This window comes from Rhamphochromis sp. 'chilingali', assembly GCF_963969265.1.
Source record: "Rhamphochromis sp. 'chilingali' genome assembly, chromosome: 2".
In the NCBI taxonomy this organism is placed as follows: Eukaryota; Metazoa; Chordata; class Actinopteri; order Cichliformes; family Cichlidae; genus Rhamphochromis; species Rhamphochromis sp. 'chilingali'.
In genome coordinates, this window is record NC_137930.1 from 25973928 (window position 1) to 26001455 (window position 27528).

Here is a 27528-nt window from a genome sequence, read left to right on the forward strand (position 1 = left end):
TGAAACTGAGGATTTAGGGTTCAGTTGTTGATGTGTTTCACTTCCCATTCTCACGTGATTGACAGCTCTAAAACCCCTTTTAGGTGAGGGTATCAATAACAGCTTCAGTCCAAGTAAGAGACGTGATATGTTCAAGACCTTCTGTAATACTGGCTGACGCTCTGCTGGCTGACCCCATGTAAACCCAACTGGTGGGAAATATGGCCACCTCTGCTTTCATATGTAAGCCAGATTTTGAAGGAGAGAATTGGGCATCTATCAAAGCATAATAAGAGTGAGGACGCAGCTCTGAATCTACAGTTTTAAGGCCACCTCAGAGGGCAAATCAGTTCTCCTCATTAATGCGAGATATAAACCATTTAGGGCAGGTATCTTCAAATCTCATTGGTGTGAGGTCATGGGCTCAGGCAGTATTTGTGGCATTTTTAAAAAGCTGCCAAACATGTCAGAATAACTACAGAGGCATAAGTACTAAGTACTACTGCAGGTATGAGTAATGACAGTAGATTTTGGCACAAAGTTCCAGCCCAAATTCTTTTTTAGAAAAGGTTCGACGACCTCAGTGTCAGCAACTCCTTGTTTTATGACTGTTTATCCTTCCTGCAAAGCTTAGATTAGGTAGATGCAAAATGAGTTTCTCTCATCTACTGAGCCCTAAGATCCGCCATTTTCACCCCTGCTGTTGTTATCGACTACATTCAGGGTTTGTAATTCAGTACTACTACTTCTCTTAGGATAAAAGTGGCCTTTGTCTGGGTTACTGTAAGCTTTTTGCTGGCACTTTTAACACAGGAAGTAGTTATGAATATGCGTTTATAATCTTTCTTATTCTTCCTTAAAATAAGGTTTATGAATGCAGGAAAAGTTAAAACAACATCCCCAGCGCCGTGGTTTGGATGCGTAATGCAGCTTACGCATTAGCTGGGTGGAAAGCTGTTTTTCAAGCTCCTCAACTGAAAGAGTAGCAGGAAGTGTGAGAAATATATAAATGTGTTTTGAATTTATTTTACTACTAAAAAAGAAAATGAAGATGTGGGCAGTACAACCTCTTCAAAAAAAAAGTATAGTATATTTGAATTTTTACATTATTTACAATATTTACAAATAAATACATTAAAAAAATCTCTTTTAAAAAAAACAAAAAAACAACAGCAACAACCTTGAACCAATAAACCCAGAGCGGCTCAAACTTTGCATGGATATTTATATTTTCTTATAAAACACATTCAGATTACACAGCTTGTGTGATGTTGCAGCAGCGTTTTAGACAAATCACTTAAGGTGGTGCCATTTGATTGGTTATGCATGCCTGGATTTTACAGCTTTGTTTTTGATACAGCGTGGTGGAAAAAGATCTGATTGCTCAGAATGAATGTTGGAGCCAGAATAAAGGAGCGGGCAGGTTTTTGAAAACAAAACAAAACAGGCAGTTGTGGTCCATAAAGCAGATGTCTGTTGTAGATTCTGATGGTGTTTGTGCATCTCTTTTTCAGGTGGTGATCCAGAAAGAACAGATATTTTTCCTGTAAAGATAAGAATGATTGCACCATTATTACCCTTTGACTTTATCCAGACCATGCATGCAAAATACACGTGTACACACCTTCACACTGCCTATGTACAGCATAGTAATGAACACACTGTGAAAACTGTTTTTTTTTTTAAAGAATATGATGCTGAGTTTGACATTTAAGAGCTACACAGAGTTAATGTAAAATAGTCAAAAAATGATCAGGAGTATCAGGAAGACAGGTAAACCGATGGACTGTCATGAAATATTTAAGCTTCAGCTGTACCTGCAGTATTTTGTGCCACACTCTAGGTGATCCCTGCAGCTGGCACCGACTGGCTTCAGACTGTTCCAGCGCCACAACAGTGAACGTTTGGTTCGCTGAATTAAGCCATGCCACTCGTCAGGTACAGGCATTGAATGAACCTGTAAAGGCAAATACTTGATCCTTTAGCTTTGTCATATAAAACACTGATTAGAAAAAAAATATTTCCATGAAAGTTCAACAAACAATAAATAACTTACCTGAACGACACATAACAAAGACAGAAAAACAGAAAGGATGATAATTTTTTCCTGGAGAGTCCTCATGCTGCTTACAGATGACGTTCAAGACAGGGGCTGTTTTGCTGCAGGCTTGGTTTGTGAGCTACGCCTGTATTAAAGGCTTTAATTGGGTTGGGGAGGAGTTACCTTCTGAATAATTCATTAATTTGTTACTTTATTGACTAAGGCGTAAGGTTTGGCAGACTGAGCAAGTCAAGTCAAAGTCACTGATGGGAATCTGTTGCACAGTGGTAGTTATCACACAGCTGAAGACAAAGTTTATCTATGTGACTCCAAAGTACACTTTGGACCTCAACCTACTAAATGAGGCCAACTCCACGTCGGAGGTTTCTAAGTGAAACCCTAATGTGACTTTAGACCACTATGCATTTAGCCATTTGCTCCACCCATGGAGTCTTGCCGGAAGGAACTTAAAAAATTAAATGAAGTTGCTTCATCAGATGTCCAAGATCTGATGAAGTGACTTCCCGAAGATTCCCTGAATTCCCCCCTTTCCCTACAATCAGTTTAGTTTCTGCCCAAACAAAACTTCGAACAGAGAGACCGCTTCCAGACTTTAAGCTAAGCTAACTAATAACATAACTTAAAAATCATTCAGATATGAATATGCAATTCCCACAAATTATCAAAATATTCAAGAATTTAGGATTTTGTGCACTGAAGTTTACATGAAGCTGGCAAAAAGAAACTAACAGTTAATGCAGATATAAACAACCATTTCTAATGGAAAAAAAATTAATTACACCATATGCACCCGTAAATATCAGGGGTTAAACTGCAGTTCACTGACAGACCACTTGGGGCAATATATAAAAATGATTTCATAAATATCTTCTTGCTATGATATAGCAAGCGTATTTAAAGCGTATGCATGTCTTTATGCATCATAAATATTACAAGTTATTATTATTATTACTACTACATCCTCCTTAATGGTTGGGCCATTCTGAACAAAAGTCTTCATGACCATCACCACACATTGATTATTAACATCTATGTGTTTAAAAAAAAAAAAAGATTTATTGTTTCACGTGTTGCCCATATGTAACAATGGTCACTAATATTTGTATTCATGACGAATTTTGTTTGAAGAATTAGAAATAAAGTCTTTAAATATCACAGATACATAACAGACAAAAATTCAAATTCTGTCGATACTGAATATGTTTACGATGACCATCAGGACTTGCGTGAATGCTACGGCAAGTACTGCTAAGTTTTATGTAAACCTTTAATTGTTGTTATTCATTCCTATATTACACATGTCTGTTCTGCATGTAGCATATACCGATTTAAAATATAGATGAAAGACAGTGAAGGCAGCATTTTAAACTAAATGATCAGCCTGTGGGCAAACTTTGATCAGCAGCCATGATGTGAATCCAGAAGGCTACAATACAATTGGGTTGTTTTTGTGTGTGTGTGTGTGTGTGTGTGTGTGTGTGTGTGTGTGTGTGTGTGTGTGTGTGTGTGTGTGTGTGTGTGTGTGTGTGTGTGTGTGTGTGTGTGTGTGTTTTAATGATTACTACCGGTCACACCAACATTATGGTATTACGGTTTTCCACGTAAACATTAAAACCCAAGGTTTACAGGTTAAGTTTTTTTCTCCTTAAAAACTAATCAGCTTTTCTCAAAAGCTTGCAAAGACAATGACTGAATATATCTTTATATTGTTGTTACAACCAAAAAAGATGTTTTGGTTATCAACCTACATACAGCGCTATATTAAAGAAGGGAAAAAGCAGTGCACCGTAGTTAGTCAGACCTTAGTTTGTCATAAAGCCCGTCTTGCTTTATTGGTCATCTGCAGAGCAATGATTCAATACTTTTGCAATGTCAGACAGGAACTACAAACACACCTTCAGGGAATAGCATAGCAAACGACAACGTGCAAACTGTCATACATGTGACCCTAATGAGAGATTTGCGTATAAATCGTGATTATAGTTAAGTACTGATTTTGCCAGGGAGTAGTAGTAGTGTAAACAATGTTCTCTTTTAGGCACAAAACAAACACACACTCAAAAAAAGAAATTGAACACAAAAGATTTTGTCAGCAAAAAATAGTGACTGAAATAGCAAAAACATCTATATTATAGTGAAACTGTGTGCAACGTTGGGTAGAAAAATAACATTTAGTCATATGTGCTCTAAAAATTCATAGGCCAATAGGAAAACAATGTGGGGTTGTTGTTTTTTATTATTAAAAATGCTTCAATAAAGTTATAAAATGCCACAGAAGTTAAACTGGGGAAAAAACAAAATCAGTCTAAGTGCTTCAAAAGTTTTTGTGTGTTTGTCAGTGTCACTACCACAAAGCTTCATATTCCGGTTTCAGCAATGTAAATCAGTATAATTTATATTAACATATTTATGACAGTACTGGAATTAAATGAAATAATATTGTATTAGACATTCACAACAGGAAGAAAGCCATCCTGTCATTGTTGGGTTAATACTGATTGGATCACAAGGAGGACACACATGTATATATACACTAGGGCTGCCACAAACGATTATTTTGATAGTCGACTAGTCACCGATTATTTTTGCGATCAGTCGACTAATCAGATCATCATCCACTGGACATAAAACGTACAGCTTATTGCACCAGCATGAATCTGCTCTTATATAACTATCATTAGCTTACAGCTTTAAGTGTTTAAGGTATGTGGTAACTAAAAATAAAGACAAGATGGTAGTTTATTAAATTTTAATGAAATTTGCAGATCGTTTCAGTGCAGTTTAATAAACTCAGCCGTCTGCTCCTTGCTATCTAAAATATAACAGGACACCGGAGTATATTCTCGAGCATCTCACGCTTCTGATAATCAGCTGTCTGCTTGACGTTTATTCAGATGTGTAAAAACTATAACTTTAATCTCAGACAAACTGATTTACTCAGGAACAAATAAAATACTAAAAAAAAAAAAAGCCAAACAATAACATTTTTAAGTTATCTAAGTGACTTATATATGTTTAACCTGAGTGGCGAAAGACGGCGGTGGGTTTGAAAACGATTTGCGGGGAGTCCGGTGTTCTCACCGGCTCTAGTGAGCCTTGAACCCCGGCTAACACTGGAGCTGGTGGGTAACAGACGTCTCCGAAAACGTCGGAGCGCTTTTGAAAATATGAGATGTCTTGATAAACTGAGCAGATATTTGAGGTTTACACAGCTACATTCTTGCCTGAAAATATGTTAAACGTTTATTTTGTGGCCCAAAAAGAATAATAAGAGTACTATTAAAACTAACTAGCTGCCGCCATTGTTGGAAACTGAGCTGGGCCACGCTATGAATTCTGGGACAGAGCTGCTTCTTCTTCTTCAGGGTTTTGAAACGATATTTTGAAAAACAAGTTATGGGTACATATTTGCATAACTTTTTAGGTATATGTACAAGTAGCGGTAATTACAAGTACGAAACATGTACTGTGCTTCATAAATGAGTAACAAATGTAGTACATAATAACCTACAGCACACCATCTTTCTCTTCTTCTTGTGCACTAAAACCACCAAAGTCCTCTCCTCCAGTGTCGGATACGAACAGGCTCATGATGGCTTCGTCATCCACTCTCCGCTTCTCTCCTTTGTTGTCACTTTCAAAACCAAACAAATCCTCGTTGTCAGTGTCAGAGTCGAACACCCTCAGAAGGGCCGTGGCGGTGTCCTCCTCTCCATCATGCAGCAGTCCAGCCCTTCGAAATCCATTGGTGATCGTGGATGTTTTCGCACTTTTCCACGCTGTCAGATTCCACTGGTGGAGTTGAGCATAACTTGCTTTTCGCAAGTTTACCGCCGCTCATCATCCACGCCTCCAACTGAACACATAGCGCTACTTTGAAGTTTGTTTTTCGCGCTACTTCGTACGGCACTACGTTGCCTGGCGGACGGACATGTGACCAACATACCACTCTTGAACCCCGATCCTTCCGCCAGGCAACGTAGTGCCGTACAACAGCAGAACAAACAAAACAAATCCTCTTACGATATCACAAAAATCATGGACAATCCATAGAAAAGCCGCACCTGACTAAAAGCCGCAGGGTTCAAAGCTTGTGCAAAAAGTAGCGGCTTATAGCCCGACAATTACGGTACTCATTCCTGCGTCTTTTGGGATCTTACAAAGCTTCAAACGACGCATCGACTATTAAATTAGTCGTGACTAGTCGACTAATCGTGGCAGCCCTAATATACACTGTAGATTACTGAGCTTGGCTACAACACAGAACATCATTTTAAAATGAACAAGACCACATCGCCATAGCATCTGAAGCCAAAAGGCTGAAAGACAAGCCCAAAGTAATCTGCACTTCGAACAGGCTGCACTACTAGCCTGACTTTTTACATCCACTTCATTATAACATACAACCAACCTGGCTTCTTAATACTGTTTTTTCTTGCTTTTTAAAACTAACTCTGACTCCCAAACTAGTCTGGGAATCTAGTAACTGTTCAAGCTCTAGCCAGTTGCCTTGTAGATAGACACAACGTCTTTTATATTCAGAAACGCAGCAACAGCTCACACATATATGGCCACTTTGCAGTACAGTGTTTTTCCCACTTCCAGGATGTTTGATTAATTCAAAGCTGGGTTGTTTAAGGGGGTTAACTAACCCCGTGTTAATCCAATTCAAAAATCCCATAGTTAGGAGTTAAAATAAAAACAAGCTCAATTTAAGATTGACTGGAAAATCTGGATTCCAGCATCATTACAACTTGAAATGAAGACATTATCCTCCAAACCCAGCAACAAACACAACAAAAAGACAGTTTTTACCACTTTCTTACAACCATGAATGCGAAAGTAGATTAAAATATGAAAACCACTGTATTAGTGTTACTTGAGAATTAATGGGTGAACCCCTTGAATTGTATTGCAACCAAGGCAATCTTCCTCTTTCCACGTTCTGTTTGCTGTTACGATGAGAGCAGGGGCTGTCGTTCGGCAGCAGTGCTCTGAAAAAGAAAAATATAAAAAAATATATATATAAAATGCAAATATATTACAATTTAAAGTACTGAGAGAGGAACTGTGATGCTGCATGAGTAAGTCAGGAAAGGCAGTGAAGTATGTGAGGGTTGTTCAGGACATGCATGTAAGGAGTAGATGGAAGAGATCCTGGAGTGGTGGAAATATGCAACGGAGAGAAGAGGGATTTAAATTCACAGAGGACAAAATGCATGTGTATGAATGAGACAGATGCATATAGATCGATAAAGATGCAAGAAGTAGAGCTAATTAGGGGGAATGGGTTTAAGGTAAGTTAGAGAGGCGAGGCTGAGATGATTTGGACATTTAAAGGGGAAGGGTAGTGGAGATATTGGACAAAGGATTCTGAAGATGGAGCTGCCAGGCAGGAGGAAAAGAGGGAAACCTCACACAAGGATATAATGGAGGAGGGACATGCAGAGGATTGGTGTGACAGGAGAGAATGCTAAGGATAAGGTCAGATGGAGGCAGATGATCCAAATACCTAAATATCTGATCAGACAATGGCCTGTATTTGTATAGCGCTTTACTTGTCCCTAAGGACCCCAAAGCGCTTTACACATTCACACAATCACACGGCAGCAATTGATTAGCTGCTGATGCTGCTCATGTTCAAACTGAACATCAAAAGGGGGGCAAAAGTTGATTCGAGTGACTTTGAACATTGCATGATTGTTGGTGCCAGTGGGGCTGGGCTGGGCATTTCAGAAAAATATCCAGTAAGCAGCAGTTCTCTGGGTGCACGTGGCTTGTTGATGCCAGAGGATTGCCAAAAAAATGGCCAGACTGCTGCTAGCTCATAGGAAGGCAACAGTATCTGCTCTGAATAGTCTTAAAATCTACTACAATATTTGAATTAGGGCTGCCCCAAACGATTATTTTGATAGTCGACTAGTCACCGATTATTTTTGCTATTAGTCGACAATCAGATCATGCATCCATTGGACGTAAAGCTTATTGCACCAGCATGCATGTTTAAGGTCTGTGCTAACTAACAAGAAAGACAAGATGATAGTTTATTAAATTTTAATGAAATTTGCAGATTGTTTTGGTGAAATTTTAATAAACTCAGCCGTCTGCTCCTTGCTATCTAAAATATAACAGGACACCGGAGTAAACTCTCTACCATTTCACACTTCTGATAATCAGTTGTCTGCTTGACGTTTATTCAGCTGTCTAAAAACTATAACTTTAATCTCAGCCAAACCGATTTACTCAGGAACAAATAAAATACTAAAAAAAAAAGCCAAAGAATAACATTTTTAAGTTATCTAAGTGACTTATATATCATGTTTAACCTGAGTAGCGAAAGACGGTGGTGGATTTGAAAACGATTTGCCGGGAGTCCGCTGTTCCCACGGGCTCTAGTGAGCCTTGCCCCCGCCTAGCTAACACTGGAGCTGGTGGGTAACAGACATCTTTGAAAACGTCGGAGCGCTTTTGAAAATATGTGGTGTCTTGATAAACTGAGCAGATATTTGAGGTTTACACAGCTACATTCTCGCCTGAAAATATGTTAAACGTTTATTTTGTGACCCAGAAAGAATAATAAGAGTAATATTAAAACCAACTAGCTGCTGCCATTGTTGACAACTGAGCAGGGCCGCGCTACGAATTCTGGGACAGAGCTACTTCTTCTTCTTCGGGGTTTAACGGCAGCTGGCATCCTTGTACATGCAGTGCTGCCATCTTCTGTTTCAGTCCGTTATTACACTCTTAAATCCTACTACTCATTCCTGCGTCTTTTGTGATCTTACAAAGCTTCAAACGACGCGTCGACTATTAAATTAGTCGTCGACGATTCTGATAGTCGACGTAATCGTGACTAGTTGACTAATCGTGGCAGCCCTAATTTGAATAGACTCACCCATTAACTTATTTCAGTTAATTCGTTTTTTTTAGTTGTAGTTTGTAGTTCTTTAGAGTGGAGCGCAGCATGGCATTAATTAAACAGGTTCGATTTGTATTTTCTAAGTTATTTTTCTTGAGCATTTATAGGGCTTTTGGGGCATGCTATGGACTAATCTAAGGTGCTTCATAATGAAAAATAAATCAATTTATTTGAACTATTTTTTAGATTATTTTAAATTGACCACATACACCATCATAAATCTGAATGAAAAAAATTGAGCCATCCTGTATGTGCAAGCACTTGGCAGAACCAGGCTCAGGCCATCTGTCCCAACATAATGACATCACACAGTTGCTTATTGCACAAGCTCACCTCGGGGACTTTCTGTTGACACACCAAGAACATGAAGATTCCTCCCACAATGATGGCTAGGCCAATCAGCATGAAGGGAATGTTCTCCACAACGTTCTGCTGAACACCAATCGCCTTTAGCTTCTTGGCTGCTGTGTCATCAATGGTGGCGCTCTGTTAAGACGGTAAGAGAAAATATTGTGTTATAGCACATAAGAACACAAACACAGCCCCTACAAAAGTAAATGGTACATTTACGGCCCTTTCATTTACCGTCTGTTCATCTTGGTGTTCAAGTTTATGAAGAAACTGAGACCATAAGAATTCTATAAACAAGTAATATTAAATTTACTAATTAGTGATTTATATTAGATTAGTCTTCTGTAGCTTTGATTCTGTGGAATCATAGTATCTACCTCTGTATTTTTCTTTTTTTGCCTCCACACAAGTTAGATTTACTAATTTATAGTCTGTCTGAGCAGGATTACACAATGCTTTAATACATAAAAGAGAAAAACACGAGGTACATACTGAAAACAAAAATGCCTCCTTTAACTACAGGGTACTCAAGGGAGTCTTTTCCCTTTGAATCATTTGTATTTAACTGAGAGTTATAACAGAAAATGTATATAAACCAGAGCTGTGGTGTGTGTGTGTACGGGTATTAACATCATTGTGGGGACCAAAAATTGGAAGTTTACTTTACTTGTGGGGACCGACAGCCCTTGTGGGGACCAAAATCCCGGTCCCCACGAGTTTGAAGGCATTTTTGAGACTCAAAATGTGGGTTTAGTGTCAGGGTTACAATTAGGTTATGGTTAGGTTTAGGCTAAGGGTCAGAGTTAGGCATTCATTTTTGATGGTTAGGATTAGGGTAAGTTGCTAGGGAAACCACACGTACGTGTGTGTGTGTGTGTGTGTGAGAGAGAGTGAGTGAGAGAGAGAAAGAGAGAGTTTGTACCTCATTCAGATAAGCCACAGGGAAGACTACTGTCCTTACATTTCCCGTTTGACTGAAAGAGAATGACATGATAATCTTTAACTATGATGTAATGAAAAATAGCAACTTGGAAAACACAATATAATATACTTGTGTAATATAAATATACTTATACAATGTCTTCCCGGGCATGTTCTGTAAATTCATACTATCTGTATAATAATAATAATAATAATAATGGATTGGATTTATATAGCGCTTTTCAAGGCACCCAAAGCGCTTTACAATGCCACTATTCATTCACTCTCACATTCACACACTGGTGGAGGCAGCTACAGTTGTAGCCACAGCTGCCCTGGGGTAGATTGACAGAAGTGAGGCTGCCATATCGTGCCATCGGCCCCTCTGGCCAACACCAGTAGGCGGTAGGGTAAAGTGTCTTGCCCAAGGACACAACGACCAGGACAGAGAGCCCGGGGATCGAACCGGCGACCTTCTGGTTACAGATACGCTTCCCAACCCCCTGAGCCCCATAAATAAAGCTTGATTACGTATTAATCTCACACCATAAATTATGTGGAGAGTTACATAATTTATTTTTGGACTTCAAGCTCTGTCTCTAGCACCTTTAATTTGAAACGGAATAACAGATATAACATAAAAGTGCCATATCTGGGCTTGTTGGCATCAAAAGAACTGCACAAACTTTCCTTTCAAAGTTCAATATTGCACAAAAGAGCCGACGCTTGGCTAGGGATTCAATTTGATAAGATTTTACTGATATCAGCCCCAACATCAGTTCTGTTTATAAGTTGGATTCTATATTTACTCCCTTAGGCCCCAGAGACAGGGGGCAGCCTCTCTCTGACCAAAGTATTCACCATTGTGAGTGCTTTTGCTGCTAGCAGATAGCAGCAGTTGCCTGTAGTTTGCACTCGTGTGCAAAACACTCACCAAATACTTGCTAAGTGGTAGTGAAATTAGAAACAGTGTGAGTTAGCGCGGTTAGCTCATCTACGCGTTAGTACTGTATAGCCCCGTGCACGGGGCGATCCGCGCTAACTCGCAAACTGAGATTTGCCACGTTATTGCAGTTATGGTGTTAACGTCATTTTAACAAGATTAACGCTGGCAGCACTACTTTAAAGTAAAAGCTTCACCTTTTGAAACATGCTGGTGTGTTGCAGTAAGGCACAACCTTTACTTGTCTAAAGATTTTGCAATCTAGTTCACAGCAACCACGAGCAACCTCCGGGAACTGCTCGTCATCCAAGCAGGAAAAACACATTTTTCCCTAATGACCAGAGACTGGTTTCTAAGCCTCAGTTACTGGGGGGTTATGAGCATTTGTTCCATGGGAAAAAAGTAGATTTGAACAGTTTTTTACCAACAGCATAAATACTTTTATTATCTGAGTTTAACTACAGTGAAGAAAGAGAGTATAAAGAGGTTTTCTTCACTGACTGGCATCATTTTCTTTGTAATGCACAACACTGTGGTTGTTGCATTCACAAAAGTAAGTGTGGACTGTGTAGCACCCATTCGAGACTACAGTACCTACAGTTAGCTTACTTGAAGTTAAGAGTTTTCTGTCATTCCGAGTCATAAATAAAGTGACTGTGCAAATGAAAATGAGAATAAAAATCTATTAGAATGATACAAAAGTTCATGTTGCGGCTGCAGTGATGCGGACGCTGTACCGATCCATCGTGGTGAAGAGAGAGCTGAGCATAAAAGGGAAACTCCTCCTTCCTGGTCCATCTACGTCCCCACCTTCTCCTATGGTCACAAGTTTTAGGTAGTGACTGAAAGAACGAGGCCGTAAATACAAGCAGCAGAAATTTGCTTTCTCCAAAGGGTGGCTGCCCTCTCCCTTAGACATAGTGTGAGGAGTTCGGCCATCCAAGAGGGGCTCAGAGTAGAGCTGCTACTCCCCCACACTGGAAGGAGGCAGTTGAGGTGTTTCGGGTATCTGACAAAGACCCCCCCCTGGGTGAGGTGTTCATGGCATGTCCGGACCCAGTACACGCTGGAGAGATTAGATCTCTCAGTTGGCCTGGAAACGCCTTGGTTTTACCCCAAATAAGCTGGAGGAGGTAGCCAGGGAGAGGGAGGTCTAGCCTTCTCTGCTTAGGCTCCTGCCCCCATGACCTGGCGCCAGATAAGCGGAACAAAATGGATGGATTCGCAAAAGTTAGTTTGCCAAAAATAAAGAGGTATATTCTAAAAGCAGAAGGCATGCACAGGACAGATCCAAAATAGCCTGGTGGACAGAAGAGCACAAATCTTGTAGATGAAAGCAAAATGATTTGCATGGGAAAGAAAGGCCCCTTCATGACTCTATGGCAAATTACAAATATTCTCCAGGATGTAGGCCAATGTGTTTCCTTGTACATAAAAAAAAAGCCAAACCTCATAACCAGAGCCAATTATCTACTGATGTCAGTACGTTTAAGAGACATTGTTAACATTATTCAGTATAATAAATTCTGGCCACTAATGTTGTCTTGAGGGCTCCAACCTTATACATTTCAAAATATTGATGTAAACCTACTCACATTAAAGCTGACTTGCCACTTTAATATAGCTTTTGTTATTTTATCTTATTTCAAATAAAAATAACAGTAATATGTAACTATCTAAACACATACAGTCTCATTATCTTGCTGCTAGTTCCTTCTGAATTCAGATAAACACGTAACAAGTGAGCCAGGTCTGTGCAAAAGTCCACCCATAATGATGATGGTGGCATTATTGCTTTACAATTAGCTTACTGGCAGCCCTTCACAGACATGGGTACTCATGCAGCTATTGCGGCTTCACTCTTCATACTAATATAGTGAAAGTGAAATTCATGAAAAATCAGGTTATTCAGCTGCTTGAACTGATGGAAAGAGCTGCTGATTACCTGAAGGTGGGAATTTGCTCTACATAGACGTTAATCTGGAGTCGCTTGGCTGTTTGGAGAACCACTCCTGTCAGCTGTAAAACACAAATTCATTTTGTTAGGGACACAGAGAATGTGGGAAAAACTCCTGTCACTCCTGATGTATGAACACGTATACCTAAACACCTAAATAATTGTTTTCTGCCCACACTGTATTATGGCCATAATCTTTATAGTAACATGTTGACATTATTTGTAAACCAACAAACCACTGGATAGAAAAACACAGAACTATGCAAAGGTTTTTAGTTAGGTACAGCAGATTTTCCATCCATTACATAATACCATCAGGGAGGCATGTGCTCTGGCCCAGATTCCTCATGCAGCTTGAGAATGACCTCAAACATACAGCTGGAGTGATAAAAAGGTAACTTCAGTGAAAAGAAAAGAAATAAACTGAGTTAATCTGAGATTATGTGAAAAAACGGAAGACGGTGAGACATGGCAGCTGTCAAATAAACCTAATTGGGAGTTTAGTCGTTTCTTTCTTCAGTTTTCTGCATTTTGAAAAACTTAAAAGAGAGAAAAAAATCTCAGGATGTATCATGTATTTATCTAAAGTTACCCCAAACTGTTTGCATAGTACTGCCTGTAGTTTTAATATCTTTACTGTAGACAAAAATAACTTCACAGCTCTGGGCAAGCAGGGAAGACGGCTGAGGGCATCACAACTCAGCAGTTATGATAAAATTCACAGGACTTTGATCAATCTTAATGATATCATGCCGTGGCAGAGTGATCAAGGAGGATAAACACAAAAAAATGGTAGCTTGTTTATTGGATTCAATACTTTTGTAACTGTAAAACCACCACTTTATATGTGGATGTGTGAAATAATTAAGTGTACTTTTGTACGAAAGCGTGAGAGCGACTGTAAGAAGGAGTTCTGTGTTAGACTGGTCAGACTGGTGTACAAAGAGCATCTTAAGAGTGGCGTAGCAGTAAAGACAAGCAGAGGTACACCAATCTGCAAAATATCGCATCTGCAAATTGTGAACAAAAATCCGAAAAATACTGCACAATGTAAAAATGCTAAGACTTCAAGTATCTCAGCATCTAATAACATGATCAAAAGACTCAGAAAATCTGGAGAAATCTCTTTGGTGTAACAAAAAAAGAAGAAAAAAAAAAGTATTTTCTCTTAAATTTTGAAAACATGGTCGCTGCATCCTCCAGATTCAAGTGGAGAGGGATCATCTGGCTTGTAAATTAGTGTTCAGTTCAGAAGCCTGCATCTCTGATGGTATGGGAGTGCATCAGTGCCCATGGAAGCCATATATAAAGCTATACACAGGCTTTACATTAACATATGCTCTAATCTTGTCTGGGAAGAACTGCCATATTTCTTCAAGACAATGCTAAACTCCATACTGCATCTATCACAACAGCTGTAAACCCACTGAAAACATCTGGAGCATCATGAAGAAGAAGAATGCTTTCTGTCTTTTACTGTGAATGTAATACAGTTTATTTATTTTTGGGAATTGCACTTTTTTTTAAACTTTTAACTATTACAGAATCATTCATCGTTTTTTTCTGTTTTCTCTGAAAGTGTATCATGTAAAATTTGTAAAAATAAATAAATAAATAAAATCAGAAAATTAGATCATATAGCAATTGTTAATTTTTGGCTGCTGTGGCATAAATCTTTCATTGGATGGTGGTCTAATACATTTGTTAAGCACTACACAGTATGTTCAGCTACACGTTGTGCTGCTGGAGGTGTTTTTTTCAGTCTGTCTCTCGCTATCAAGACTTTACTACAAGTTCAACCAGGTAATTAGAGTATTATTATCATGATAAGAGCAGTTAGAGCTTATCTTTCGTGACAGCCCCATACCACGTACCTCTGATTTAATTTTTAACCACTATTTTAAACAGAAGCTCAACTATTGGCTAGTCATGACAAAAAAAAAAGCTGAGACACTACTCCATCTAGTGTTGAAGATTTAATACTATATAAATCATAATTGTATTAGACAAAATATGTATTATAAATTGAAGAGAGATTCACAACAACACGAGAACGAATTAAACATTTAAGCTTTAAAGTTGTGATTCCTACCGGATTGATATCAATGGCAGTCTGGTGCTCTTCCTTGTTTGGCGTCATTCCGAATACATCCTGAGCAAATTTCTCATCTGCCTGGTAGAAGTGTGGTGAAGACATTATGATAGGAGCCCCTAAACAGCAGAAAAAACATTACAGAAGATATTAACAAAGCAGGGACAACATCTTACTCGACCTGAGGAAAATATGCCATGTGTAAAATATACCTGTAAATGTAAAACATCAATATTCTAATAATGCTATGGCTTGTAATAAACACAGCGTACAATTGTCAGGGACACTGCTAAAGTAGGCCCCAGAAATGACAGTCAGTGAATTAATTTCAGGGAGTCTTTTGCTAAGTGTTGACTCCATATTCTTTACAGTGCAATGAGGAATTGATACAAGTTATTACTCAGCACTAACAACCATAGTTTGTTTGCTTTAAATCAGATGCACCAGAGCACATCACAACAAACCACAAGAGAACTTTCACTTCACTTATTCTACCGTGTCTGAGGAGCCAGAAAGTAAATATGGGAACAAGTTCTCGTGCTTTCGACTAGTGGATGCGTTTGTAATGGAGACGGTCTCTGGCTAGCAAGCATTACTCCTTTTGTGTGTGTGTGTGTGGGGGGGGGGGGGGACGACACACGCCTGACAAAAGGCGCGGTTAGCTGAAACTTGGTACAAACTGATACAACTCGGTCAGATCATGTTTTTGCCGCAAATAAACATTTCCAGAGTTCATTGGTTGAGTTATTTTGTTTTAAACACAATTGAAACACAATTTCTTTGTTCTCACCTGTCCACACAAATCACACCATGGGGGAAAGAAATGAGTCTGAACTAATGTAACTTAAAAAGCAGCATATCAAAGATCATTTGGCTATGTTTAACACAGTAAAACATTGTCTTACCTTCTTTACATACAGACACATTCAGCAGGCCAGACCCCAGGCAATTACCAGCAGGCACACAAAAGCCTGCGTTGTCTGGGTTCACAGTCAGATTGGCGAACACTGAGCTGGGAGGAACAAATCGATACCCAGTGATCCCCTTCACTGTCACATCCTCCTCATACACTGTGTACAGAGACCTTAGAAAGAGAGTTACATGCTTGTTAATCTCTGGATGCACTGCGTTACTGGACAATGACACATGGTTTGAATTCATGAGCTCAGCGATAAACTGATTTACAGAAAACCTGCATTGAACAAACTGGTTATACCAGTTTTTCAACAGTTGTGTTGACACCTCTTATTAACCAAGCTGTTAGATGACCTGTAAATGTGACTTCTGTTTCTAATATATTAACAATCACAGAGGACTGACATTTGTTGTTTTAAGCAGCATTAAATAGGCTGTGGCCTCATTTAGGAGGCTAACACTGACCAGCCTTGAAACCAGCCAAACTAAATTAGGATCCTTAATCCAATATTCAGACCAGGGAAAGGCTCAGGAAGGCTGTGGGGGGAGCCATTTCACTAGCTCAAGCCAAGAGGGAAAATACAGCAAATGCTGCATGAGTCAGCAGAATATGGCTTGAAACTGAACTGAAATAACCTTCATATGAAACTACAAAAGTCCAGATGCTCAGCTGAAAAACACATTCAGCTACAATGACTAAAATAGAAACAAACATTTACAATGAATGTTTTATACATTTCTAAATTCAAATAGTTTAAATTTACATTTAAGTTTTTTGGGGGTTTTTTTTTTTAAATACACAACCTTTTAAATTCAAGTGACGTATTAAATGTGTCTTTCTTCAATAAAGATTACATTTTGAGTCGCACGGCTTCAATCCAAATTTGAAGGTTTTGGAGGTTGGCCTCAACATTACTGAAGCAGTGTGGGATCGTCTTGACAGAGAATGGAACAAAAGGCAACCGGCATCCAAAGAAGAGCTTTGCATGTCTTTCAAAAAGCTTGGAGAACTTTTCCTGAAGACTACTTCAAGAAATTACAAGGCTGTGTTCAAGAATAAAGGTGGTCATACCACCATGTGTTTCATTAAATTACTGCAATTATTTCCCAATTTACTAGCACACCAGTAAGAGATGAGGGGTGGCTCAACACTTTTGCACAGTACTGTATATGCAATCAAAAGATTGCATCTTTCACTGGTACAGCTTTTCTGCTCTACTCACCTGCACAGGTCAGACGAGAAAATGTAGAGCATATCATTCTTGGTGATTACAGGATGGAAGCCTGTTCCAATGGTTCCATTAATCATGTTGCACTCATCAGACGTCCACCAATTCAAGGAGCTGCACAGATATTCAAAATGTTACAAAGTTCGAAGGTTTAAAAATGTTTCAGACATTTAGCACGCCCAGCTAAAAGCCATGGAAAGCCATTTGCTGGGCAAAGAGGACTGGATATATTTGTAGGTTAGGAAGCACACTATAAAATAAGGGTGTTTCCCAAAACTGCTGCTCAAGGTACAACAGCCTAGTCTTAAAACAATTAGGTTTGTAAGACAGGCAGAGATAAAAGGCAGTGCAAGAAAGATGATCATATTTTGGGGGTTTAGTGAGTACAGATGCAGAGCCGATGGTTGGCTGTTCTTCTCTGTGACAAAGATAAGAGAGTTTGGTGCTTTACCTAAGTAGTTATTTCATTATTGATTACATTTTTTAAAATGATGTTAAAGGGAGAAACATCAGCGTTTGATCCCTGCAGTGAGTGATTCTGTTTTGCTGTTGGGGGGATTTGGCTAACATGATTTGACTTTCCTCATTTAATGGCTATGAAATGAAATGATAATTATAAAAGGTATATAAGCCAAACTAGCAGCCAGTGGTTATTTTGGTCACATGTCTGTAAACAGACTCAGTTTCAGTGTCCTATCGGCGGTGATATAAGAAAGAGAACGAAAACTCAACAGGAACACAGTTAAACCCACCTTGATCATATGACACAAATCACTTGGTGTGCATCCATTAACTTCATGTCACCAACAAAACTCACTGATGAACAATTTTACAATTAAACTGTAAATCCAACATGTGCTACAGGTGAGAGGAGACAATTACCTTTCACCTTTCCACGTGTCCACTCTGGAAAAGTCCCTATAGTTCTGCTGACCAGTGAAAAACACATATTCTCCATCATTGGAAGCATTGTTCTGTAAGATGGGGGGAAAAAGTTTTTGTTTTTTTTTAAATATTAAAAAAAATATATATATATGGTTTACACAAAGAACACAATTACACATTTATGTGCATTAAAGAGACCTTATAGAAAAGTCCAAAAACATCATCCAGATCCAGATCATGTGTAATGGTTTTCAAGGCTTTAAGAAGTCCATCTTCATATCCCCACAGCAGCTCTCCCACTGAACGAGTGGTAAAAAGGCCTTGCCCGGTGCCCTTCATGTAGGCAGAGATCAAGTTGGCTTCAATGAATTTATCCTTGAGTCTTTCCATCACTGTCTACCAGGACAAAAAGAAACAAAAAAGGGAGAAGAACGCCGTTACAGGATTATTAGTTTGAATAAACATAAAGCAGGCCATGTAAGTAAGTAAGTAAGTACATACGTGTATGTATGTATGTATGTATGTATGTACACGCACACACACACACACACACACACACACACATATATATATAAAAACATATTAAGAGAACAACTTCCTTATTTAATCTTGCTGATTGACTGAGGTTTTGCAGACATGTGAACACAAACCACATGCCCATGTGCCCATTAACCATGTTACGTGAACTTCTCCACAATTTTGGACAAGTGACAATCATGGTGACAATGTAGGATCAAGTGACTAAGCCCCCAGTCACACAGACCTAGATATTGACCCTCTGGCAACCACCACTTGCTAGGGAAAAACATCTCATCTCCAAGCAAAAACCTCCATTTGACTGCTATCCATCAATCCTCTTCTGCCTACCCAATTAAGGGTCAACAGGTGGATGGAGCCTATCCCGCTGCCATAGGGCGAGAGGTGGGGTACACCCTGGACAGGTCGCCAATATGTTGCAGGGCTAACACAGAAAGACAGAACCATTCGCACTCATATTCACACCCGTGGGCCATTTGGAATCACCATTTAACCTCCATTTAGAGTCTGAATGGAAGTGATAGACTTGTCAACAAATACTACCCAACTACTCTCCAAACTGTAGTGAAACCGTAGAAAGTGCAGCACAAACCAGAAATCTACCCCCTTTGAAACATGTTGACTGTAGCGCTGAGGCAAAACATTACTTTGAAGACAAACCTTCTCCATATAGGAAATGCTCCACATGAAATGCTATAGGCACTGGGCAACCTACTAGCAACCAGAGCAAGACCCCTAAGAGGTCTTTTCTGCAGCACTTTCTTTGCAACCAACATGCAACCGACAACCAGCAACCTCTGTGAACCACTCAACAACCAGTTGAGGAATATACATGAGCAATGCCCACATGTAAGAAACCTTAATATTCGTCCTAATGTGAGAAAACTATAATACTGTGAGTGGCAGATCAGATCGGTGCTGTAGACTATTGCTCACCATGGCAGGGATATTAACTGTCCTGATGAGGTCACTCTCTGGACCTCGGGACATGTTACGCTGAAAAATGTAGGTTTTAGTGTTGACAGCTGTTACTTTAGTGCCATTATCCTGAAAGTCAATTTGCTCCATAGGCCGGTACTCTCTGTGGAGGAAAAGCAAAACATTTTTAGACAAGAGAAAAGATTCTTTGTTACAGAGCTGCAGCCAAATATAACAACTAGCTTTGTTTGTGATTTAAAAAAAAAAGCTATAGCGTAACTCCCTACTTTGCATCTGCACTCTTTAACACGCCATGTTATATAAAGCACAATACATGAAAAAAGTGTGGGGATATTAAGACATGCAGTTCTTCACATGACTGATAATGTCACATTTACTCTACATGAAAAGTGGGTTGAAGATTGTTCGTCTATTGTGGCTCAATTTCCCTTGACACACATCTGTGCAGTTTGTGACTGTGTTTGTGACATGTGACTGTGATGCAATTATTGGAAAAAAAAGAAGAAGCTTTTTTTTTTTAAACCATAAAACGTGTCAATGGTGAGTTGTTTCTTAATAACTCAATAACAATTTCCTAAAACTGCTTTATTTTAACTGATTTGGTGACCCAGATAACGTATGTAAGTATTTACGTTAGCTTTCAGTGCTACTGAAAACAAGTCAGTGCCAAAAGAGATAAGATGGTTATCAGCTGTGTGCAGCGATATATTATACTATCACTGGGTATATGGATAATATGAATCAAATAAACTTTCTTTTCACCTTACACGTATATCTAGTTCAAAGTGCTTTACAGGTAAAAAAAAAAAAAAGGCAAATTAAAATTGGCATATATTAAAAGAAAATTAAACAGAATAAACTTTAGAACATGTATACACCAAGTGAACAAAATAAGGCCAATAAAAATTCATTTTAAAAACGTAATGCTACATAAAACAGGAAAACCAAACTGTCAAATGATTAAACCAATAAATTAACCTATCAGCGAATAAAAATAAAAAGATCTGAAAAGGGAAAACAATGAAATAACATCAAGTCAAACAGTAAGTTAAAAATGTAAAACAAAGTAAGTAATATATGTAAAGCACGTTTAATCAAAAGCCAGTTTTATGAATGTCGAGATCCTGTGGGTGTGGACTGGGTAGAAAATAAACTGCACATTGACCTTTCATGGCACAATAACACTGAATGTACACAATAAAAAAAACAATAAAATGTGCTTTCGGAAAAATAAACATCTCCGTGTCACAGTTCGTAAGTCTCAGCACCAAAACTAGTACAAAAATGCTGTCTCTCAGGTGCTTACAGGTATCCAAGCACAGGATTGCTCTGCATCTCTTTAAATTTATCTCTAACAACATTCACATGTTTTTTTCTTAAACACACTATAGACCAGGGGTGGGGAACTCCAGGCCTCAAGGGCCAGTGTCCTGCAGGTTTTAGATATCACCCTGGATCAGCACACCTGAATCAAATAATTAGTTCCTTACCAGGCCTCTGGAGACATGTGTCCAGAGACTTCAAGACATGTTGGGAGGTAATTTAGCCATTTAAATCAGCTGTGTTGGATCAAGGACACTGTGCGACGACAGTGTCCTGTGAGAGCTAAGCACACCCTGGGATTCAAAAGCTTGAGCAGAAATGACTTGATGTAACAATTTTCTGTATTGACTTTATCACTTCGTCACATTGTTGTCGAGGAATTTTGGCCTGCTCTTTTCACAGCATTGTTTCCATTCATTGAGATTTACAGGCTCAGCTCTCTTAAGGCCCTGAAACAGCATTTCAGTCAGGTCGATGTCTGGACTTTGACTGGGTCATTGCAACACTTTGATCATTTTCTGTTTTCAACCATTCTGTTGTAGATTTGCTGCTGTGGTTGAGATCATTGTCCTGCTGCACGACCCAGTTTCAGCTGAAGCTAACTGTCAGACAGATGGCCTCACATTTGGCTCTAAAATACTTTGGTATACAGAGCAGTTCATGATCTAATCAATGACTGCAAAACAAGAACAAATCATCACTCCTCCAAAACTGGCTGAAAATTTGTATGAGGCGTTTGTGCTGATACACTGTGTTGGGCTTTCTCCTAAAAGTAGGGCTGTGCATTGTGGCCAATCATCTCTTTGGTCCATCTGAAAAAAAGCACAGTGTTCAAGAAATCTTGTGGTTTGCTCAGATGCAACTTTGCAAACATAAGCTGTGCTGTCTTGTTCTTTTTTTTAGAGTGAAGAGACTTCTGCCAGGGAATCCTGCTGAACAAGCCACGCTTGTTCAGTCTTTTTCCAACTGTCATGAAGTGTAATATTTAGATGCTAACTAATGCCATCTGATTAGCCGGACCTGGCTGCTATTTACCTGCTTAATTACTATTGCAGTGTCTTTTTCTGATCTTTTTAACTGCTCCACAGTTTGCGTGCAGCAGCGTTGGCTTTGTTACTTTTATCAGGTTGTTGATTTTCCAAATCAGATGTATTGTGCTTTTATAAACCTTTTTCATCTAACTCAACACCTTCACTAGTCAAATTTATTACTAGTCAATAAATTTGTATCACATTTATTCTTAATATACATCGTAAGACTGGCACCACTGAATCTTAAAAGCTCCCATTATGGGTGCTGATACATCATTGCTTTGCCTCCACCTCTTAAAATGTTCCAGTAACTTGACACTTAGTTTTTTTTGTTGTTTTGTTTTCTTTAAATCAAGAGATGAATGGAGAAACAAATGTTAAGCGTTTCTCCTTTCCCTCCCTCACCTGTATGTATACGGTCCAATCTCCACCACAGCTGGCCTCTCCCCATCCAACACCTCTTGGGGATTTGTGAGATTGAAGAAGTAAAACTGCATGTAGATATGTGCCGGTGGATCCTTCCAGGCCTCAAACGCATCTGTATCGTTTTTCAGAATGACTTGCTAATGGGGGACAAAGGGCGGTGGGGTTAAAAATGTTATTTTAGATGACTACTGTGCTGATGATATGCAGTTTCACTTCACGTTACACGGTATGAACCTGCTGAAACAGATGAAATCATCATTTGGTGTCATGACACACACACACACACACACACTCACAGGCCACTGCTTTTCGGCACAAATACATAATCAACTCATTGAATTTAGCAACGTAGCCATTCTCAAGAGGACCTGCTGAAGTTCAAACTGAGTATCGTAATGGGAAAGAGACGTGATTTAAGTGACTCTGAACATGACTGCTGGTGCCAGATGGGCTGGTTTGAGTATTTCAGGAAATGCTGTTTTACTGGGATTTTCCCCAAACAACTAGATTTTACAGAAAACTGTGTGAAAATAGAAAGAATATGTAGTGAAAGGCAGTTCTCTTGGTGATTGTGAAGGTTAGAGGAGAATAACTAGACCACTTCAAGCTGATAGAAAGGCAACAGTAACAGTAATTACGTGTTACAACCAAGGTATGATAAAGAGCATCTCTAAACCCATAACACATCAACACAACCTATAAAATTGGAAACTTAGGCTACAATTCACACAGACTCACCATAATTGGACAATAGAAGATTGAAAAACTATTGCCCAGTCTGAGGAGTCTTGATTTCTGCTACAACATACAGGTGGCAGGGGCAGGATTAGGCTGGAGCTGATGGTGTAATGGTGTTTAGATATGTTCTTTGACCTCTTAGTACCATTGACTGTAGAAAACAGTTTTCTACAGTCAATGCTTAGTACCAGTTGAGCATCATGTAAATACTACAGCCTATCTGATTATTGTTGGTGACCATGGCTATTGCTTCAGCAAGATAACGCAGTATGTCACAAATCATCTCAAACTGGTTCCTTGAACATAACAATGATTTCGCTGTACTCAAAGGGCCTCCACAGTCACCAGACCTCAATCTAGTAGAGCACCTTTGAGATGTGGTTAAACATGAGATTCACATTATAAATGTGCAGCCGATAAATCTGCAGCAGCTGTGTGATGCTATCATGTAAATATGGACCAAAATTTCAGAGGAATGTTTCCAGCACCTTTTTTGACCATGTGAATTAAGGCAATTCTGAAAGCAAAAGGATATCCAATCTGATACTAGTAATGTGTACCTAATAAAGTGTCCAGTGAGTGTTTATGCCACATATGATACACAATATTTGGTGACAATCACAAAGCACAAATAAAAGGCAAAATGATCAAATGCGAAATACTGAGATGGCATCTATGTCACATGTTAAACTATATTTAGCAATGAATGTTATAAAAGCATACAATACTCTCTGTGCCAATTGTCGAATAAGCAGTGGAGAACTTTTTTTTCAACTGATCCACACAAAATTTAATTTAATTCAACGGTCTACAATACAACAGATCTGTCTAGCGGATAATCACCTGTTCTCTCATGTAAATATTTTTAGACCCTCTACAATCAAAACAGTTAAGACAAACTCAAAGCTCTTACTGCACAGCACTGTCTGTGCCCATTTAAAATCATCTGATTTACTATCCTGGTTTTTTATTACATTTAGTAAGACGTGTTACATTCTGTAATACTTTGTTGAATTTGCGCCATTTCGCTTTTTTTTTTTTTTTTACAATTACTTAATAGGTCTGAACCATACTGAGATTTGGGTTTTGTCAAATTATGTTTGCTTTTACTGAGCGTTTATTGATATATTATTCTATTTATTTAAACTATTTCAAGCCGTGTTAATTTTAGCTGTGCTACCAAAAGATTTCCGCATGTTTAGGATACAAAATGTACACATTGTGTGATCTCATCTTTTCAACCCTAGAAATAAACACTGCTACTTAAGTAAATGGGTGACAGAACAGATCTGAAATTGTATCCTAAGGCGAGCCATTTGTAAAACATTCAAACCTGAAACGCTTAAAACTGTTAAAAACACTTCCATAAATAATTCCACGCTGTATTTCTTAGACGCTAAATGAGCTAACTTTAGCTACTATGACAATGTCTCATATTAGCTTATCTGAGGTTAACGCCTACTGCAAAGGCTAGCCTAAATTAGATGCTTACCTTTTTAACCATCGACTGTACTAAATGTGGAAACACGCTGGTCAAAACCAACGAAATGCCGAGAATCAGCATCAGTACAGAAACAACTCCGACGCTGTAAACGCAACATGACTTTAGCACCATGACGAGGCAGTAGAAGGCTAAACACGTCTCTCAGCTTTCACTGACAGCAGCTACCCACTGTTTGCTGTTTTTGTTTTGAGAAGCCAGGAACTTGCTCGGTAGAGCAAAGACTCACTTCCGGAATAAGACACTTCGCTCCTACCACATCCGGTTTCATAGACAGTCGATAGGGTCAGTGAGCATTCAGCCGTAAAAAAGAAGCTGCAGTGATTTTAAATAATCTGTTTAACCTTTGTTATGGGTAGGGTTGCCAACTCCCTGAAAAATAAATAAGGGACACCTCGTGGCCAGGGCCGGGCAACCCAGTTGTCTTCACCCTTCCCAGTGTGGTAGCTCTTTTTTTTGTGTGTGAAATTATTTTTTAACCATTTGACTTGAATTTGATTTAAGCAGATGAATATTCTTTTTGATATGACCATATGGGAAACAAATGATCATTTAGCCATTTATTTTTAGCTCAAAATGACAACATTAACACAGTAAAACAGGTCTCTTTCTTAAACAGAAGCCTGTCATGCTTAACTTTTGAGAATATAAGTAAATCTTTCTTTAAAAGAACTCTGTCCTGCTTAACTTATTATATAAATTAATAGAAAGCAATAGAACGAAAAATATTCTTGTAACAGTGCACATATAGTGCATTTAGTACAATTGGCTTCAGCTGAGGTATTATTTCAGCTTTTCTAATGCTAATCAGCTGCTCCTGTTTGTAAACCCACTTGTTCCCATGATTATGCATCTTAACTCATCATATTCATCTATGTATTACTTTTATGTATTAGTCATCTATTTGTTGTAATCATCTATCCTTGCAGTTGTTTATTACACAAAATAAATTATATTATCACACTTCTGGCCACATAGCGCTGATATTCACTGCACATGCCCATATTAACCTTAACCAGAGGGTTTAAAAAAAACAAACCAGTGTTTACATACCATATCTGCTTCTGCCGTGGCCTGGTGGATAAAAAATTGGTTAAGGGTTCCCCGAGCTGTCACGCCCCTCATGTTCTTCATGTGCCCACCACTAGAAGCATGCCTATGGAAAAAGTGCGCCGGCACACAGTGCAGTGCACGTTATAGGTGTTATCGTGCATTTTCCCAGCCAGGTGTTTTCCTTTTCCCATTCCTCCCTGTACTTTTGCAGCCTTTTTTTCTTTCTCTGAGGGGAACAAACATTGCTGCTCTAATGCTGGGCTTACACTGTGCGATTTTTGGTCCATTTTGAGCCGATTTTTGAGTCGTGCGACCGATTTGGTGATCGGCCCGTTTTTGGCCTTCATCGTGCATCGTTTAGTATACGTGGGGTAACGAGAAGCGGCTGTGTCACCACACCCGCTCACACTGCTCACGCGCAAACACGTAAACGTCGATGAAAAAGACGGAGCAGCACGGCTGTGCAGCGTGTGATCTGGACACAAGCGATGGAGGCACAACTTGTAGAACTTTGGAAAGCTCATCCGAGCCTTTTCCATGTGGCATCACAAAATTATCATGACCACAACAACCGTGAAAATAGTTGGATTTACACTGCTGCTCAATCACAGCTGCCTGATCATGTTTTTCATTAGCAATTTAGCAAAGTTGATGGTGTTGGTGTGTCTGTGTGAGTGAAAGACAGAGCGAGCGACAGATTTTCTGTTACAAGCTTCATGTTATGGAGGCACAGTGTGAGCTCTCAGGTCGCATCAGAGCATCGGGCCGTATAGTGTGAGAGTACATCGTGACATACGAACTTCTAACCCCTGCGAGTCAATTGTGCAGTTTGAGCAGGAGCTGAATAACGTGACTGAAAAAATCGCACAGTGTCTGCCCAGCTTTAGGTGTACTGTCGTCCGAGACTTGCACCGCAGTGTCGGCGTTTGTTTCCCTGTTGGCCATGCTTCTTGTTGTGGTCATCTGTTGTCTTCCGGTATTTTCTCCGCAAGCGACCTTTCCTCGACCAATGAGATGAGCGGTAATCTGAATTGTCATACTCGAATTGTCATAAGTGTGCTGTCAGCTCATTGGTCACAAAGCAGGAGAGGGGCTGGGAATTATGTTTTCAAACAAAGCGTTAATTCCATAAACATTTATAGACTACTTTTGATTCTCACTGTATTACGGGACAAAGTGCGTCCCTTATTAGCTCAATACGGGACGTGTACTTTTGTTTCTAAATACGGGACGATTCCGTTTTTTAAGGGAAGGTTGGCAACCCTAGTTATGGGGCTCAATGGTGAAATATGATGTATGAAAAACATAACAAATTAAACTCCCTCCACAAGAGCTGGTCGTTATTATAGCTGAACCGCAGAACGAGTAGGCTATCTATCTTGAAGGCAAACATTCTTTGTTTTTGTTTTTTATCTAAAGCAGTAGCAGTTTAAACCTTTTGTTACGGACTTAAAAAAAAAAAAAACATATTTGTTAAATATGAGTATAAAATTGTGTCATTCATTTCAGTGCGACTCGGACTAAGCTTTTTTTAAAAACAACAAACTGCAATAAAGAGACAAGAGAAAAAGACAAAAGAACCAAGACAAGCCAACTGTCACGAGGGGCAGGACGGACAGGTTCAGTCTGCGAATCACAAATTACAGTTCTTTATTCACACAACACCAGGCGCTACGTTTTAGGAAGTGGCATAGCAGTAAACAGCTTCTCCACTAGATGTCCCTGTC

At 39.1% G+C, this 27528-nt stretch overlaps 2 protein-coding genes across 3 annotated transcripts; both read right to left on the minus strand.

Annotated features, from left to right (window-relative positions):
• Positions 1–1056: 1056 nt before the first annotated feature.
• Positions 1057–3518, minus strand: LOC308386937 (liver-expressed antimicrobial peptide 2). Its single transcript, XM_080866771.1, has 3 exons — positions 2036–3518; positions 1797–1936; positions 1057–1523 (listed from the first exon to the last, which is right to left on the minus strand). Exons 1-3 carry the CDS (start codon positions 2099–2101, stop codon positions 1490–1492), a joined length of 240 nt encoding a protein of 79 aa, XP_080722897.1. The 5' UTR covers positions 2102–3518; the 3' UTR covers positions 1057–1489.
• A 347-nt stretch (positions 3519–3865) lies between these two features.
• scarb2c (scavenger receptor class B, member 2c) lies at positions 3866–27029 on the minus strand. Of its 2 annotated transcripts, none has more exons than XM_080866755.1 (12): positions 25802–27029; positions 22489–22646; positions 19727–19871; positions 18452–18649; positions 18251–18342; positions 17363–17482; positions 16130–16308; positions 15225–15343; positions 13121–13194; positions 10234–10285; positions 9294–9446; positions 3866–7035 (listed from the first exon to the last, which is right to left on the minus strand). In XM_080866755.1, exons 1-12 carry the CDS (start codon positions 25880–25882, stop codon positions 6997–6999), a joined length of 1410 nt encoding a protein of 469 aa, XP_080722881.1. In that variant the 5' UTR covers positions 25883–27029; the 3' UTR covers positions 3866–6996. The 2 variants fall into 2 exon arrangements, with proteins under 2 accessions (XP_080722881.1, XP_080722880.1); XM_080866754.1 differs by lacking the exon at positions 25802–27029 and adding an exon at positions 24740–24947 and having other exon boundaries at positions 3896–7035.
• Positions 27030–27528: the final 499 nt, after the last annotated feature.

Excerpts from the sequence above, each read along its gene's own strand:
- LOC308386937 (XM_080866771.1), bottom strand. The coding sequence starts at position 2,101 with ATGAGGACTCTCCAGGAAAAAATTATCATCCTTTCTGTTTTTCTGTCT. Across the intron at positions 1,937-2,035 it reads CTTTGTTATGTGTCGTTCAG|GTTCATTCAATGCCTGTACC; the intron begins GTAAGTTATTTA and ends TTGCCTTTACAG. Across the intron at positions 1,524-1,796 it reads TGTGGCACAAAATACTGCAG|GAAAAATATCTGTTCTTTCT; the intron begins GTACAGCTGAAG and ends TTATCTTTACAG.
- scarb2c (XM_080866754.1), bottom strand. The coding sequence starts at position 24,862 with ATGGTGCTAAAGTCATGTTGCGTTTACAGCGTCGGAGTTGTTTCTGTA. Across the intron at positions 22,647-24,739 it reads TACAGTCGATGGTTAAAAAG|CAAGTCATTCTGAAAAACGA; the intron begins GTAAGCATCTAA and ends GTCCCCCATTAG. Across the intron at positions 9,447-10,233 it reads CTGTGGCTTATCTGAATGAG|AGCGCCACCATTGATGACAC; the intron begins GTACAAACTCTC and ends CCGTCTTAACAG.